General features: G+C 50.7%; 5 protein-coding genes across 5 annotated transcripts; 4 read left to right on the top strand and 1 right to left on the bottom strand.

The window, feature by feature from the left end:
• Positions 1-2,046: 2,046 nt before the first annotated feature.
• Positions 2,047-3,350, top strand: EI97DRAFT_457397 (uncharacterized protein; the record flags this gene model as incomplete). Its single annotated transcript, XM_033800810.1, has 2 exons — positions 2,047-2,644; positions 2,695-3,350. 2 exons carry the CDS (start codon positions 2,047-2,049, stop codon positions 3,348-3,350), a joined length of 1,254 nt encoding a protein of 417 aa, XP_033654909.1.
• Positions 3,351-3,608: 258 nt separating this feature from the next.
• On the bottom strand, positions 3,609-4,471 carry EI97DRAFT_432249 (uncharacterized protein). The gene is made up of 3 exons (XM_033798130.1): positions 4,340-4,471; positions 3,998-4,277; positions 3,609-3,945 (listed from the first exon to the last, which is right to left on the bottom strand). The coding sequence occupies exons 1-3, from the start codon at positions 4,413-4,415 to the stop codon at positions 3,843-3,845; spliced, it is 459 nt and encodes a 152-aa protein (XP_033654908.1). The 5' UTR covers positions 4,416-4,471; the 3' UTR covers positions 3,609-3,842.
• Positions 4,472-5,873: 1,402 nt separating this feature from the next.
• EI97DRAFT_289098 (uncharacterized protein) lies at positions 5,874-7,611 on the top strand. Its single transcript, XM_033794429.1, has one exon. The coding sequence runs from the start codon at positions 5,979-5,981 to the stop codon at positions 7,146-7,148; it is 1,170 nt and encodes a 389-aa protein (XP_033654907.1). The 5' UTR covers positions 5,874-5,978; the 3' UTR covers positions 7,149-7,611.
• A 100-nt stretch (positions 7,612-7,711) lies between these two features.
• EI97DRAFT_432245 (uncharacterized protein) lies at positions 7,712-9,152 on the top strand. Its single transcript, XM_033798129.1, has one exon. The coding sequence runs from the start codon at positions 8,032-8,034 to the stop codon at positions 8,932-8,934; it is 903 nt and encodes a 300-aa protein (XP_033654906.1). The 5' UTR covers positions 7,712-8,031; the 3' UTR covers positions 8,935-9,152.
• A 209-nt stretch (positions 9,153-9,361) lies between these two features.
• EI97DRAFT_500346 (uncharacterized protein) lies at positions 9,362-10,167 on the top strand. The gene is made up of 4 exons (XM_033802658.1): positions 9,362-9,538; positions 9,615-9,737; positions 9,795-9,956; positions 10,012-10,167. The coding sequence occupies exons 1-4, from the start codon at positions 9,510-9,512 to the stop codon at positions 10,049-10,051; spliced, it is 354 nt and encodes a 117-aa protein (XP_033654905.1). The 5' UTR covers positions 9,362-9,509; the 3' UTR covers positions 10,052-10,167.
• The last annotated feature ends 4,644 nt before the right edge of the window (positions 10,168-14,811 follow it).

Here is a 14,811-nt window from a genome sequence, read left to right as displayed (position 1 = left end):
TCACGGGGCACTGTTTTCATGCCTCCTCGACACTGTTCATAGATGACTACCGCCTATTTCTATGCACATGCTGTCGAAATCACATTATTATTGTATGATACCGACGCCGGAAAATTTCAACTTCATCTTCTGCTAGCTCAACATTCACCAAAATCCGTTATCTTTACGGTCAGACTCGTCGGTCATCGTCAAAGACGGCTTTGCGGAGGTCACTTTGTAATGAGGTATACGTCCTTATTTACCATTCCCAGCAGGGCACAGCATAATGAGGCTACCCCATCTCATGCAATCCGAAACTTCTCGGCGAGTTAAACCTGAGAGCTATTAATGGACGCGAAGTGACCTTTACCATTGGAACCTGGCATTCTAGAACATGATTCGTTGCCATTTCAATGGGTTGTACGGAACGTTAACGACACAAAGGGCATATTGATGCGGGACAAGAACATTCCTAAAAGTGAGCGGCTCGATATGCTGCAGGCAGTGAGCATTTCTGAACACACCGCTGAGAAAAGATAGTCTTTTGGCTGCTTCCCTTGCTACACGAGAAGCTATTTTTCTTCCTTAGGCAGCGTCAGTTATTATAGTGTTCCTATGACTCCACAAGGCATGCTGGCGGCTGGGACTAGTTGGGGGGCTAGGAGAAACAGACATGATGCATCAAGTGAGCGCATTGGGCTTCCCGTGGGGCCAGAAGGCAAGCATTCTAACATTGTCAGAGGTTGGAAACGGTCTAGTCCGCGGAGTTTGAATCTTACAGAAGAAGGGGAGGAAGTGTCTGACGGGGACATGGCAGTGATAGTGCTGGCTAGACATTACAGTATGATCTAGCAGCCCTATACCCGTGGCCCGGTTATAACACGTTCTTGAAAGCTTTTAGGAGGGAGGGGGGCCACATATTTCCGCCTCATAGGGCGGTTTACGAGCATTCGTAGCTTTCCATTGTCCTCAATTTCCCCATCAACATATCTCCTTGGCCATAAGCGTCGGGTAGTTTTGGTGCCTAAAAGTGTTCCGACAGGCAGATGATGATTTGCGGACGCAGCTCCCGAGTACCCTAATTTACCTTGGGGTACTTGCCCTAACACCGATTCCACAGCTGAACCAAATATGCATCTAGCATGCTCTTCGATACGGGAACCCTGAGAAGTTCACTATGGGACTGAACTCGCATCGCTGCGGATCTTCGCCTTTGTGGAACGGAGCCCTCGTTTATGGATGAGAGGGCAGTACGAATACGCATAAACGTAGTAATTGCATGCTTGGACTTCGGCGCTTGCATGCTATTTGAGAGCTGGAGGCTGGTACATGAAAGCAACAACCTGTAGCCCCGAGATATATAAAAGTTATATCTAGCAGATACTCCCTAGAAGCACTAGCTCCTGCTTTTAGAGTCATCGACTCATCATTCAGTTAACGCCATTCTCATATGTGCACTCGAATCTATGTAGGTTACACAGCACCCACGCACAGGCCACCGAAAAAAAAGCATGCAGCAAAGCGGCACAGCGCGTTTAACAACATTTAAACTACTCCGTAGCTGTCCTCGATTGTAGGGGGAGCGTTACAGTAGCACCCTACTTTTAGAGTGCGTTTAATCGGCTCTGAACCCGCTCATCATCCACCAGAGCCACAAGGCGTCTCTGCATGAGAATCTCTTTAATTCTTTAAGCAGCCTTGCTGGTTGACCTTCTCTCGAATACCAGAGTGCTGTAAGTTCTAGAAGTTCTCTTAGCATCATTTCCCGAAGTGTTCGCGTGTTCGAGCCAAAGCGGATGCAAGGCCTCACGAGCACGAAGCGGTCTGACGCTATTAGAAAGGCTACTTATCCCTTAAGAACCCCCCAGGGCGTGCCGAAGAGTTCAGCAGGTACGAGCCTGCTCCACAACGCAGAAGGCTTCTCTTGATAACGGGGAGCGCTCCGCACGAACGAGCGGCCGGTGAAGCGGTACGTGGTTTCCACTCTCAAACGAATGCCCTCCTACGAATAAAGTCAGTGAAGTTGGACATAAACTAACCATACTCTAGGGTACGAAGATTGATGCCATGCGAAGCCCTGCGGACTCCGCAGACTTCGCAGAACTTAGCCGAACAACTGACGATGACTGGGACACGATTGTCGAAGAACTCAAGAAAAGAGACGCAGATCACCTCCTCGGCAAGTTCCCCGATGTCGAAAATCTCGAGTTCGTCGAGCATTGCGACTTCAAAGACAACGAGGGTCGGAACTTCCTCCCGTATAAACTCCGCCTATGGCGAAGCGAAACTGAGTCCAACTGGGTGTACATGAATTACTTCGATAAGAAGGCCGCGACCTTGACTTTCATACAGGAATATGCAAGCGTGGAGGACGGCACTTCCGAGCTTCGACAGGAAATCGTGGAAGGATACGCAGTGGGTGATCTCTCAATGGATGAGCCACTGCGGGCCATTCAGAGAATTGACGATGGGGACGCGCGCAAACAGCCCTTGCGAGCCGTGATCAAAGCGCTGTTCGTAGCCGGGGGAGTCATCACCGCTGAGCGCCTGTTGGAGCATGGATCAGGTCTATTTTACAAGCAGCTCATATCAGGACTAAGAGTTCTAAATGGGCTCCATCCAACGATTGTCGCGGGACGCCGGACTCGGAGGGAGCACGTTGAAGGTACCGACAATAAATGAGCCGTGTCTAGGAGACTAATTCTGAGTGGACAGATGAGAGTCGAACCGAATCCCAGCGGCGGGTTGACAACACAGAAGCAGAAGTTCCCGTGGAATCGATAGACCAGCCAAGGCGTAGTAAAAGAGCCCCGCGGCGCTTTATTGAGACTACTCCTCGCAAATCACGTCTCGTCCGAATAAGGTTGCCGAACGCCGGCGCCACCCGCCTCGAGCGCAACGCTTCGGAAGTTCGAGATACTGAGAGCAGCTACACCGAATCCCTCGGCAACGTAGATCAGAACTCAGAGATGTCCGGTAGTGACAGCTGCGGAAGCGACTTGGTAAACGCCGAAGAAGTCTTGCACGACCTGGAAATAACGATGCGGGAGAACGAAACTAGATTACCAGAGCCGAGAACCAACAATCATCGAAGAGGGGGGCCTCTGCCCGAAGAGGACGACGAGGTGCCCGAGGAACAGTACCAGCATCTGAGAAAGCTGTACTTGAGGAAGCTCGATATCGCCAGAGCCAACAAGAGAATCAAACATCAGTTGAAAATGGCCCAGGAGCAGTCGAAGATCTTGGATGACCTCGAGGCAACCGTTACGGCCGCATTTGACACAGAGTCGAAAGGGCTTAGAGGGTCGCAAATGGTAAAATTCACTTTCCGTCTCAGCAAATCGTCAGGTGATGACGCCACCTCCGTTTGAGGAGCTGTGAATCGGAATCGGGGTGGTGCTTTGGCGGCTTCATTTACCGGGGATATGGCTCTCTATTGTGCATTGTATCAGGTATTCGAAATCCCATCTATTCCTCGCACATGCACCTTGAAAGGTTGCTTACCGTCTACTGAGAGGGATCAAATCCTGTTCCATTCGATGACCACCGGTATTGACACCGTAAGTGAGAAAATATTATGATTATATTGCTATGACCATTGCGCAGACAAGAACAATGTGGTATCTCGCTCCGTGGTGTTCAACTTCGATGAATACCGAGTCCAGTGGGGGTATCTCCCAAGCAATAACGCCAACAAGACAGGAACAGTACTGCCTCTCCATCACTGAATTGGAGACATGAATCGGACGGGACTCCCAAGCAATAACGCCAACAAGACAGGAACAGTACTGCTTCTCCATCACCGAATTGGAGACATGAATCGGACGGGATATCCTTCTCTTGCTACTGGCGCAGGAAACCAACTAGACGCCCTGCATCTGCATTTCAGGAGGAGGTGCGGTGTCACTACGCGCGGTGTTGCGGATATGAAGACCGGCGAAGACAGTGGTGGCCACAAAGGTAAGCCTGATGAAATATTAGTATCTTCTTTCGTTCGTGTCGCTCGCACATCACATACCAAATAAGGGCGCTAAAGACAATTGCAGCAGTTCCAGCACCACAGGGACCTCCAGCGCTTCCGCACCGGATATCGCCCCAGAGAGCGGCGACGGCAACCCATGCCGCGAACCAGAAAATCATAGTCACAGCTTCAACAGCAGTGATCGCATACTTGTGAGCGAGATGGGGTGCCCGAGTCGGCGCGAATATCAAATATCCAACGGCCAGGAGGGTCCATATGGAGCAGAAGAGCATGAAGTCGACACTATCCGGAGAGCCATACCACCAACTGTCAATAACTGATTTCGGAGTGTTAGCAGCAGGTCGACAGTAGGACGTTCATTTAAGGTTATAGGCTTACCATAGGCGGTAAGTCCGAGCACGATTATGGAAAGAACGGCCTGCACGGCTCTTAAGGGCAGAATGAACGCAAACATCTTTTTTTGTTTCTCAGAAGCGATCGCAAAAACGGGCGTATGTCGCAGAAGCGGGCAGAACACTGGTGACACTGAGGAACATGCTGCCCCACGCAGTTAATATACGGGTCTCGGGCTGTGTGAATGACTGCCACGCAATGCGAACAAGGCGACGTCATACGACGTGCCAAAAACTCTTTGGCGGACACAAAACAAGGCCTTGGAAAACAGAAGAAGGGGGTCATGTGAGGTCATTGATTGGCTGGATGGAGCGCTTTAGCTGAACAAGGGTTTGTGGCGTCGGTCACAGCCACCTCGGCATCTTGGGCGGACGAGGAATGTGAAGAGGAGGCTTGGAGAATTCTTTCACCACTCCAGCTGGAGCAAGAGTAAAGCGAGACTACGATGTTGTGCCGAGGGAGATGTCTCTCACGGAGTTTTGAAAAGAGTTTCTGAGCAGTGCGGTCCGATGCTGCCGGCATTCCGACGTTAAGACATGTCCTGAAAAGGTCCTCTGAAACGACCTGCCAACACGAGTTCGGATTTAGAACACTTGCCCATACAATTCACGGCTTGAAACTCAACCGCTTTTCCCATCTACCGCTTCTCGAGTCAACGGAATGATCTTACGCGCATCATCTTATGGGAGTACCGCCCCATGAAAATGGCCGCTATTAAGTTGAAAATTCAGACGCTTTGACAAGAGAATGCTTGGGTGAAGCACTGGGCCGCAACGCTGATTACCACCACACCGTGGCCTCGGACACCAATGTCACGGTTTGGACTTCGAATAGGTCGTCAAAGCATCGCCCATCCGACTGGCTGCAGAGTTGAAATAAAGTTATTTCCTCGACGACCTATAACCCAATTCGAAAAAGAACGGAGTAAGACAAGAGTGCACGCAAACTAAAGACATCTTAGAAAACTGCCGCATACCCCAGGATCGATCCCGACACCCCACGAGTCCCTGCGATTCAATGTTGGACCCGTTCTACCTTTCTACTGGCGGTAATATGAGTCCACTGACAGCCAGCGAGAACACGTTAGACGGTGAGAATATCGAGCACGTGAACTCGGTTCTTCCTTCTTCTAGGATTCTGGTTTCTTTCGGTGTTAACAATTAGAAGAGCAGAACCACTGCAGGGCCATTGCCAATGATGAACGGCATAGACACATGCAACCACCGTCGTTTCTCCATCCGCATTCCTGGCATTCCTCATTCTTTCGGCCCATGGCAACTTTCCTCAATCATTGTACACACACTATATATCTCAATCTCCTGTTCCGCTGTTGTTCGTATGGACGCTACATTGTAGTTTCCTGCGGATGCTGTGTTCACAATGTTGCCATTCGCAATGCCCACTCCTTGTGTTAGCACAATATGGACGCTACACACATTATACACATATTCGACTGAACTATCCCAGAATTTGTACACATACACGATGTGTGCTGCGTCAGTTAAATATTGGGCGTACATCCACCTCTCTGCCGGGCAGAATATTTCACTTCGCAACAACCATACCCTCCAGTTTTCCGAGCGATTGAGATCAGCACAATTCTCTGAATCACAATCATCTGAAAATGTCTTCGTCTCCTTTTTCACGTGGGAGCAGAATTCCCGTGCTGAGGCCCTCAGCCTCAGGGAGCTCTGAGCGAAGCATTTCGCCAGTGAACTGGAGGGCGCAGTACCTGGCCTCGCAGGACGAGGTCAAATTACTGACATCGCGCCTCCGTGAGATGGAAGAGGAGAAGGAGAATTCGCGGGCCACGGCTCGCAAGTTGACTGCTGAGATATCCTCTTTGACACAGCAGCTCCAGAAGGAGGCAGAACTGAGCGGCCACTTCATGGAGGCGTTCCAAGACGCAGAAAAGGAAGCGGAGTCGCTCCGTAGTCAGCTGCGGGAACAGCGGCCGAGTGACGACAGCGTTGAGAAGGCGCTTGAGGCGCAGGTCGCAGAGCAGGATGCCTTGATCGAACAGCTTCAACTGGAAAATGACGAGCTGAATGAGCATCTTGCGCGTGCCGTGACAGTGAGCCGTGGTAAGGATGATCAGATCCTTGTTATGAAGACGAAAATCGCTGATCTTGAGAAGCGTCTTGCGGAAAGGCAGGCGGCTCAGAAGCAAGTGGTAGCCGCATGGAACCCGCACGACAAAGACGCAAGAATCGCCTTGTTGGAAAGGGAGGTCACGGGGCTCCTGGACCAACTTGAAGGAGATCAGGAGGTTACGCCCAAGACCAACACTGTTGACCAGTGTACACAGACTGACGAGGCTGAGCAGACCACCAAGAGTGCCTACTACAGTGTGGGCTCAGAGTATTCCTTCTGCGAGTCCGTGGACGCTGGCCCTCAGAGCACTGCACTTGAAGTTCCTGACAGCAATCCATCCTCTCTCCCGCCTCTGTCCCGCGAGCGCGAGGTCACAACGTTGATCCAGATCCGCCTCGACCCCGCTGACCACAGCAACTGGAACTGGGTCAAGAGGATACGTGCCGTGATTGATCGGCCTCAGCGGATTGAGATGTTCGGTCCGATTGACAGGGTTGAGGAGCTTCAACAGGACATGAACGATCATGTCCGAGAGTACAACAACCTCCGTATGGCGGTTGCCATGCTGGAGTCGACCATTCGCCGTATGGAGAGTGAGGCACTCCAAATCAAGAAGCGTCCCGCTTGTACTGTACGGGGTCACCGAGGTCTGAGGATGCGCTCAAGGCCAGGAATGACCAACTCGCTCTCAACGAGATGATGCTGCGGCAGTTCGGAGAGGAAGTCCGTGACCTTGAGCGGCAACTGCGACTGCGGCGATGAACGCACTCCTGAGACGATCGGAGGCGGTGAGTATTTTTATCAGTGGGTTTGGTCAGAGCTTCTCTATTTGCATATGGTAGGCGCTTATGGTGTTTGTTTCTCTTCTTGTTCTCAATCTGGAGCATACTGATGGAAGGAGAACCAGTGGAATGATTCTTCTTCAAACAAAATGTTATCTTTACATGCAACTCTTTTCCACGTATTCGGTGCTTTTTATAATATCTTGACGGCATTTGTGACTTGCAAGGTGCTCTGGTCGGTCGCGGTGCGGGCGATCTGACTAGGTGAATGTTTTAGTCATGTGACATCCCAGTTTTCCCAAGTGTTTGTTGAACTTTTACTTAAGCAAGACCAACAGGGACTTTATTGAATCGAGCAGTTAGTTTACGGCCAGCTGTTTCGTTTCCGTGTGCGTACCGTGATACCACCATATTTTTGGGCATATGAAAGAACATACATGACGTCATCAAATGAACTGCAAATCGATGCACAACATTCGACAGAATAGGAAACACACTGTTATACAAATCGAAAAGCACTGTGTCTAATCCGGTTCTGACATTTCTGCTCCAAGTCCTCTGCTTTGGAGACAACTCGACTCAGCCGCAGTGGCGCTGCCGCCTACGCCACAAACAGTCGCGTTACGGATAGCCTGGCACCTGTCCGCACACTTCAAGAACCTATAACTTATGGTACAGCCCAGATTGTTTAAAGCTGCGCAGTTCTTCCTCTTAATCGGGTTCCGCCCATCGCTCGCTTTCGCATGTGCAGCTCTGCCTTTTGGACTATCACTAAGTAACATGACAACAAGCCGCGCATCCATGCCTTCCAAGATCAACAGCTCTGCCTTCTTCAGTGAATGGAAGGGCCATCCTATTTCGGACTTGGCCAAGTTCCGCGACACCACTCGCGCCGTCCGACCAGGAAAACCAATAGTATACCTGGCCGGCGACTCCTCTTTAGACAATAAGGCTTGGGTTACAGCATCAGAGCCCATTTCGCCTGCGCAAATATACAAAGAGACTCTTCGAACCTCGTCCTATTCTGGTATCAAACCTGACATTGCATACTGGCTGAATCACTTCCTCGGCGACCGCGCAACATGCATCAATGCCGCCATTGAAGAATCTCTTCTCCGTGAGCGCGACGATCGGCTCCTTGAACACGATCTCTTCATCCGCGACAGCATTACGGCCAACGACATTCTAATAGTCAGCGTCGGCGCAAACGACATTGCACTCCGACCCACCACAAGCACGATGCTTCACATGGCAGACCTTGCTTGGACAACCCGCCGGTCCAGCATCCAAGATGGTTCAGCATCCTCGCTAGTGTACTTCCGCAAAATGTTCAAAGACAAGACGGAGAATTACATCTCGCGCATGCTTGAGAAGCAAAAGCCTCGCGCTGTGATCGTATGCATGATCTACTACCCACTCGAAGCTGATGCGGGCCAAACGGGTTGGGCGGATATGCAGCTGAAAGCGTTGGGTTACAACATGCGGCCAGGGCAGCTTCAGGCTGCCATCAAGCAGATTTACGAGTCTGCGACGAAGAATATAAGGATTGAAGGGACTCAGGTGCTAACTTATCCCTTGTTTGAGGTTCTGGACCCAAGGGACGCGAAAGACTTCACGGCGCGCGTCGAGCCCAGCACTGAAGGTGGCAGGAAGATGGCCCAGAGATTCTCGGAGATGGTTACTTCGATCTTAGGCGATGTGTGACTGGTATTAATAGCTGAAAAGGTTTCAAAGAGACCTTCAAGCGAGGGAACCAATCTGGATAGCCGCAGAAGGATAAATCCACGCGGCCAGATGCATACGCGTCGAAATATGTACATTGTGTTGAAAGGATGTCACTGTTATGTTTCGGCAAGCTACTCAGCGTCTTACGGGTGCACGTCGTGATCGAACATTGTGATGATAGTTTATATTCAGAGGAGAGTGCTTACCGACACTCAGAAGCAATAGAATTGATAGTCCCTGATTCAAGTGCGCTCCGGCGACTCGTGGAGCTAATCATGGCAGCCGTTGGTTTACGCATCTCCAACATGGTTGCAGAGGTCGATGCCTTTGCCGAGCTCCATAGAATGTTTCCGAATTCGGAAGTGTCGTCACACAGTTGCATCATCGACTTCAACCACCTGGGGCACTATAACTCCTTGCCCAGCGACATTACCCGCTTCAATCGCTGGTGGTCAGATTACCTACCACAGTAGAAATAATTTCTCAGGTGATTATTTTTTACTCGAGAGCTTTTGAAGTATTTGTTCGCGGCCGCGAAAGCCAGCCTCATCACAATGGTCAAGGACAAAGAGACAGTCATCCAGTAAGCCATCTCAAAGCCACTTCACAGCCCTCTTCTTTTTGAAGGTTATAACGTTCGCCTCAACTGACACATAAAGGGAATTCAACGAGCTTGTCAACATGACAGCCGATGAGCTCAAGGAGTGGCTGAAAGGCGAAGACTCCACAAGCTCGGGCTGGAAGAAAGATGATGGCTCCAGCGAGACTATAGGCCATGAAAGGTATGGAGTAACTCTTTTATAACGTGGCTTTCATCAATGAGCTGATACCTTTCTCAGTGGCGGAAAAATCGTTCAGATACTGGAGAAGAACCCAAACAAGGATCCAAGCAATTACGATGAGGATGATATCGATCACATGAGGAAGGTTGTTTCGTACTGCAAGCGACATCTTGCGCAGGAGGAGAAGGCAAAGCGGGACACAAACAGCAAATCGTATAAGTAAGCGCCCAAAAAAGTGCAGTGGCTCGACATGCAATTGCTAAAGGATCATTAGGAGCTTGAAAAATTGGGGGCATGATCCTCTGAAGGCTTGAGGCTCGTTAGAAATAAAGTCTCTAGGACTGGGTATATGCCAGGACACATTATCGCATATCATCGCTGGCCGTGTCGCGTTGGCTGACTTCTCAACAAAACATAGAGAATCACAACGTTGAATTCGCGTCCGTCTCCCATATCATCAGCGCAATCACGTCGACAGTTACACCGTGAATGTGAAGCTCCGGCTAGATCGGGGAGAGAATTGGCAAGCTAACGATGACGGCGGCATTTTCTTCAGCAAGATAACGTGACGTTGCTGGAAGAAGCGGCTCGACTGTGCCAGCCCAACGCTATTGATCGCATAGGCTTAAGCCGTACCAAGAATTGTTGCTATCCATATATACCAACTCATTTTCGTTTTTTCTATCTTATCGATTTTTTATATTGTTCCTCATCCCTATTGTGTCCGCCTTCTCTATTGTACGCACAAGCGGAACAATAGAACGAGCGACGCCCCTTGTTCAACAATGCTTCGCAGCTTTTGGTTATTCTGAGTTTGTTCCGTCTTTGTCCCTCTCTTATTGTTGGGACTTCTCATTCTTTGTTTCTTTGATTGCAGACTCCTCCCTTTTCCTTCACCGCAGTCTCCTCCTGGGTGGCAGTTAATATTACCACCTCCCCAAAAGATCAACCGAAAACTTTTCCCTCATCTTTTGCAACGTTTCATACTATTAGTACACAATCAAGAACCATTTGAGAGGGTCCAAACGTTCGCTGAGCTACGATCAAAGTCCAACCGCAGTTTGCTTCGTCCTTCAAGCCCCGTCAAACACTAAACCAGATTCTTCACAACGTACAATCCCTCATCCAGCCGTTCAACCAACAATTCCACGTCTCGTGGAGGCGTAACCTATACTCTCTCAAAACGCACCACGCTCATTTCTTGCCGCTGGCGGCATACTCATCTTTGTTACCAGTAAATCCCACCCAGAACCCACCTCTCAAAGAATAAACCATGGCACCAACATTTACGTGCGACGTCGGATCCACTGCCCAAGCGATGGCTCTGGTATTCATGCACAACGCGCAGATAAACAGCATCCAAAACGCCATCCAGAGCCAAAACCAAAACCCACCACCACCCCAGCACCTGGAAGCCTTCACCCAGCGCTTCCTAGACGAAATCGAGCAGAACCGTGAAAGAGCTGAACAACTAGGCGAGCAACGAGAGAGGGCTCGTTGTCTGCAGGAGAAGAATGCATCCCTTGAGCACACCATTGCGGAGAAAAACGCTACCTTTGAGCAACGTGAAGATCTTGCAAGGAAGCTTAGAGAGCAGATCCGTCAACTCAAGAGTGCTCTCACGCTTCCCGGGGACCAGAATCCGTTGAGTGCACAGGATATCAATGCGATTCTTGGACGGATTAGTGGCTTGCAGACGCTGCTTGATCCCGCTGCTACGGAGCCGGCGACCAGGAATCAAGTCCTCAGTGTTCTCGCACAAGTGACTGATCTTGTTATCAAGGTAATTTACAAACCTTCATGGATTTGGGCAAATCATACTGATCAAACGTATAGGATCTGACTAGACGCCGCAACGAGGGTGATTCCACCGTCAGCAAATCCGAATTCACCACCAAGCTTACGGAACACAATCAGAAACTGGAGAGGGATCGCCATGCAGCCGAGCAGTCGATTAAACAGCTTGAGAAAGAGCGCGACGCGGCCGTCGAATCCGAAAGCGCCATCAGTCATGAAATTCACATTCTGTTGGAAGCATTGAAATCTGCTGCTGTGAGTGCGCAACCCTTGCTTGCGGATCCTGACAGTGTTTCGGCTCTTGAAGGGGAGATTGCTCGCATTCAGAGGGCAAAGAACAAAGGAGGAGATATTGTAGTTGATGGTTTCGAATACCTCCTCCAATTGCTGCAGGTTCTGGATCAACTACTGCGTAACCGTCCTGTTTCCGATGATGCTCCACTGAAAAAATGCCACAACGAGGTCAACGGTCTCAAGTCCGATGTTCGCAAGCTGGAAAAGGAATTGCAAGACACGAAAGTCTCCAAGAAGAAGATCGAGGATGACGTCCAACAAAAGAACGGAGAGATCCGGAGACTGACCAAGAATTTGGCGGATACAACTGCGCAATTCATCAAGGAGCAGGATGAGCATTTCAATACCCGAGCGAAGCTCACTGCGGCTCAGAATGAGATTCAGAATCTCGCCTCCAAACCTGTTGATTCGAGCGAGAGTGCAAAGAACTCGCAAGAGCTAGCGAAGGCCAGGAAAAGAACCAAGGAGCTCGAAGACCAGGCCAAGCAGTCGGCCATGGATCATTCCAATGAGCTGAAAAATGTGCGAACGGCACACCAACAGGACCTTGCACACCTTCAAGCGGCGCGAAAAGATATTCAAAATCTCAAGGCCGACCGAATCGACCCAGCAGAGAATGCAAAGCTGAAGAAGGAACTTTCAGACGTCCAGAAGAAGATCAAGGAGTTCGAGCAAGGTGCACAGAATGACCAACAAAGAATCAAGGAGTTGGAGAAAGGCGTCAAGGACGCCAGTGGAAGGGCTGAATACTTCCAGAAACGTGCCGATGATGCTACCAAGAAGCAATCGGAGACCAATGCCCAGGCACAATCCGAAGTGGGCAAATTCAGGGAGAAACTCTGGGCCTGCGAAATTGAGGTTGAAAGACTCAAGGCAGGCCTCGAGGAAAAGATTGAGGAAGTGGATTCTCTAAGGATGGGCGAGGAGGAAGCCAACCAACGATTGGAGAACCTGCAGCAACGTTTAGAGGGAAGCGAGAAATACGTTGGCCAGCTGGGCACGATATTGACAAAGAAAAGGGCTGAACTCGAAACAGTCAAAGCCCAGCTTACAGCGGCCCAGGGGGAGCTACCCGCAAAGAGAGAACGGCCTCAGCAAGTAGAGGCCGAGTTGAAGGATCTTCGCAAAGACCCTCAACAAAAGAGCGAGGGCCAACAGTCTACCCAGACGGAGCCGAAGGCCAGTGAAGCCGAGGACCCGGCGCCGCCGGAAGTTCCTCCTGAGGCGCCGAAGACGTCGACCGAAGAGTCACGGACAATCGCTGAGCCTGCCGCTGTCGAACAGAATTCAGACACCTCCGACGATTTGTATTCGAATGACTTCCCCAACTTGGAGCGTGACGGACAGACAGCGGCCCAAGAATCAGAGGGGACCGTTTCTGAAACAGCGCAGATAGAAGCGCCTCAACTTGCAACTGGGGATGAAAACAAGACAGATGGTGGAGTGCCGGAGATGACTGTGCCGGAGAAGAGCGGGCAACTTGCAGCAGGCGACCAACCCACAAGCGCCACTATTCGGGAGCAAATTGAACAGCCCTCAGAGGCAGGTGGTGAAAAGCTGAAGGCTTCAGAGTCGGAAAGGGACGAGCAGCTTGCAGCAGATGATAAACCCACAAACGCCACTGTGCCGGAATAAATTGAACAGCCATTGCCTGCCTCAGATGCTCCAGACCGGGATACAAGAGACTGGTCGAAGCACATCTCGCCTGTGGTGGAATGCACTCCTGAAAATAGAGTTCGACGGAACGATATCTTCGAAGCACAAGCGCGCGCCAAAGGAGGCTTACGCATCAGTAAGCATTCCGCACAGGGCCCAGACACAAGAGACTTGTCGAAGCACATCTCGCCTGTGAAGGCATGCGCCCCGGAAGATAGAGTTCGACGGAACGATGTATTCGACGCACAAGCGCGGGCAAAAGGAGGATTAGGCAGTAGTAGATTTGCCTCCGCATCCCAGCCCAAACCAATCCTGGAGGATCTCGAGCTGAAACGTACACGTTCACAACTAATGGCTCCATCCTGGTCTGACCAGGTTGATGCAGAACTTCCCTTGGGGCCTTTCTCAGCTACAATTCCTGGTCCTTCAAGCGGGTGGGGCAAAACACCAACAACCAGCAGTCAACCCCAATCTACACCTGAGAAGTCGAAGTGCACGAAATGTGGGCGGATGGGCCACACAGCGGAGAACTGTTGGCGGTGCACGAAGTGTGACAAGGGTGGCCACAAGACTGAAGATTGCCGGCGGTGCGAAAAGTGTCGCAAGGTTCATGACAAGACAGCAGATTGTCCAGGTCTGAAATCCGCTGCTGCCTCAGGGAGGTCGGCTCCAGTGTCTGACTCTCCCGCAAACGCTGGAACTCATGCCCAGCCACCGGTCACTCGCACTCCGTCTAAACTGAATCCAAATGCCAAATCGTACGAAAAATCAACGTACCCCGAGTGTCCCACCTGCAAAAAAACGAATCATCCAGCGGAGAAATGCTATTTTGCGAAGAAAGGATCCACTGGCTCCTTGATGCCCCCTTCTTCTCAGGGAAAATCCTCAGCGGGCGCTAGCCCACGGCAAGCTTCACCTGCTCCATCTAATACTACGGGTCCAGCTCCAGCACCTCAGAGCACACCGACACCCACTAACGGCCAAGTCGGCCAGGCAGCCGCTCAGCGTCCGCGCGCACCGATAGTGGATACCAACTGGCAAGCGGTTCCTGGGAGTACACCAAAGCCCAAGCCGAAAGCACCGCCCAAAGGAGGAGGCCTAGGCGGAAGCAAGTATTCCAAATGAGCAGTAGGGGTACCAGATACAGGTAGGTAAAGACCGGGTCACCAAGATATTGTTGGCTGGCTTTGGGATAGTTTTTCATTTTAGTGGTAGATGATATTCCCTTTTCGGTCTCATTCGCGTGGGAGGACCCTTGTTTGTTGTTGCGTTCATGTAGTTCGTTATAGTTTGAATCCGGAGCTTTCAGCATTGTGTGACTCAAGTT

This window comes from Westerdykella ornata, assembly GCF_010094085.1.
Source record: "Westerdykella ornata strain CBS 379.55 unplaced genomic scaffold EI97scaffold_7, whole genome shotgun sequence".
Lineage (NCBI taxonomy): Eukaryota > Fungi > Ascomycota > Dothideomycetes > Pleosporales > Sporormiaceae > Westerdykella > Westerdykella ornata.
Note: the sequence above shows the minus strand (reverse complement) of the source record. Positions and strands in the feature narration are given on the sequence as shown.

Bases quoted from the DNA above. Each gene is read 5' to 3' on its own strand.
- EI97DRAFT_500346 (XM_033802658.1), top strand. From the start codon at position 9,510: ATGGTCAAGGACAAAGAGACAGTCATCCA. The intron at 9,738-9,794 runs GTATGGAGTAAC...TACCTTTCTCAG, and splicing joins GAGACTATAGGCCATGAAAG to TGGCGGAAAAATCGTTCAGA. The intron at 9,957-10,011 runs GTAAGCGCCCAA...AAGGATCATTAG, and splicing joins ACAAACAGCAAATCGTATAA to GAGCTTGAAAAATTGGGGGC.
- EI97DRAFT_432249 (XM_033798130.1), bottom strand. From the start codon at position 4,415: ATGTTTGCGTTCATTCTGCCCTTAAGAGCCGTGCAGGCCGTTCTTTCC. The intron at 4,278-4,339 runs GTAAGCCTATAA...CTCCGAAATCAG, and splicing joins GCTCGGACTTACCGCCTATG to TTATTGACAGTTGGTGGTAT. The intron at 3,946-3,997 runs GTATGTGATGTG...ATATTTCATCAG, and splicing joins GTCTTTAGCGCCCTTATTTG to GCTTACCTTTGTGGCCACCA.
- EI97DRAFT_289098 (XM_033794429.1), top strand. From the start codon at position 5,979: ATGTCTTCGTCTCCTTTTTCACGTGGGAGCAGAATTCCCGTGCTGAGG.
- EI97DRAFT_432245 (XM_033798129.1), top strand. From the start codon at position 8,032: ATGCCTTCCAAGATCAACAGCTCTGCCTTCTTCAGTGAATGGAAGGGC.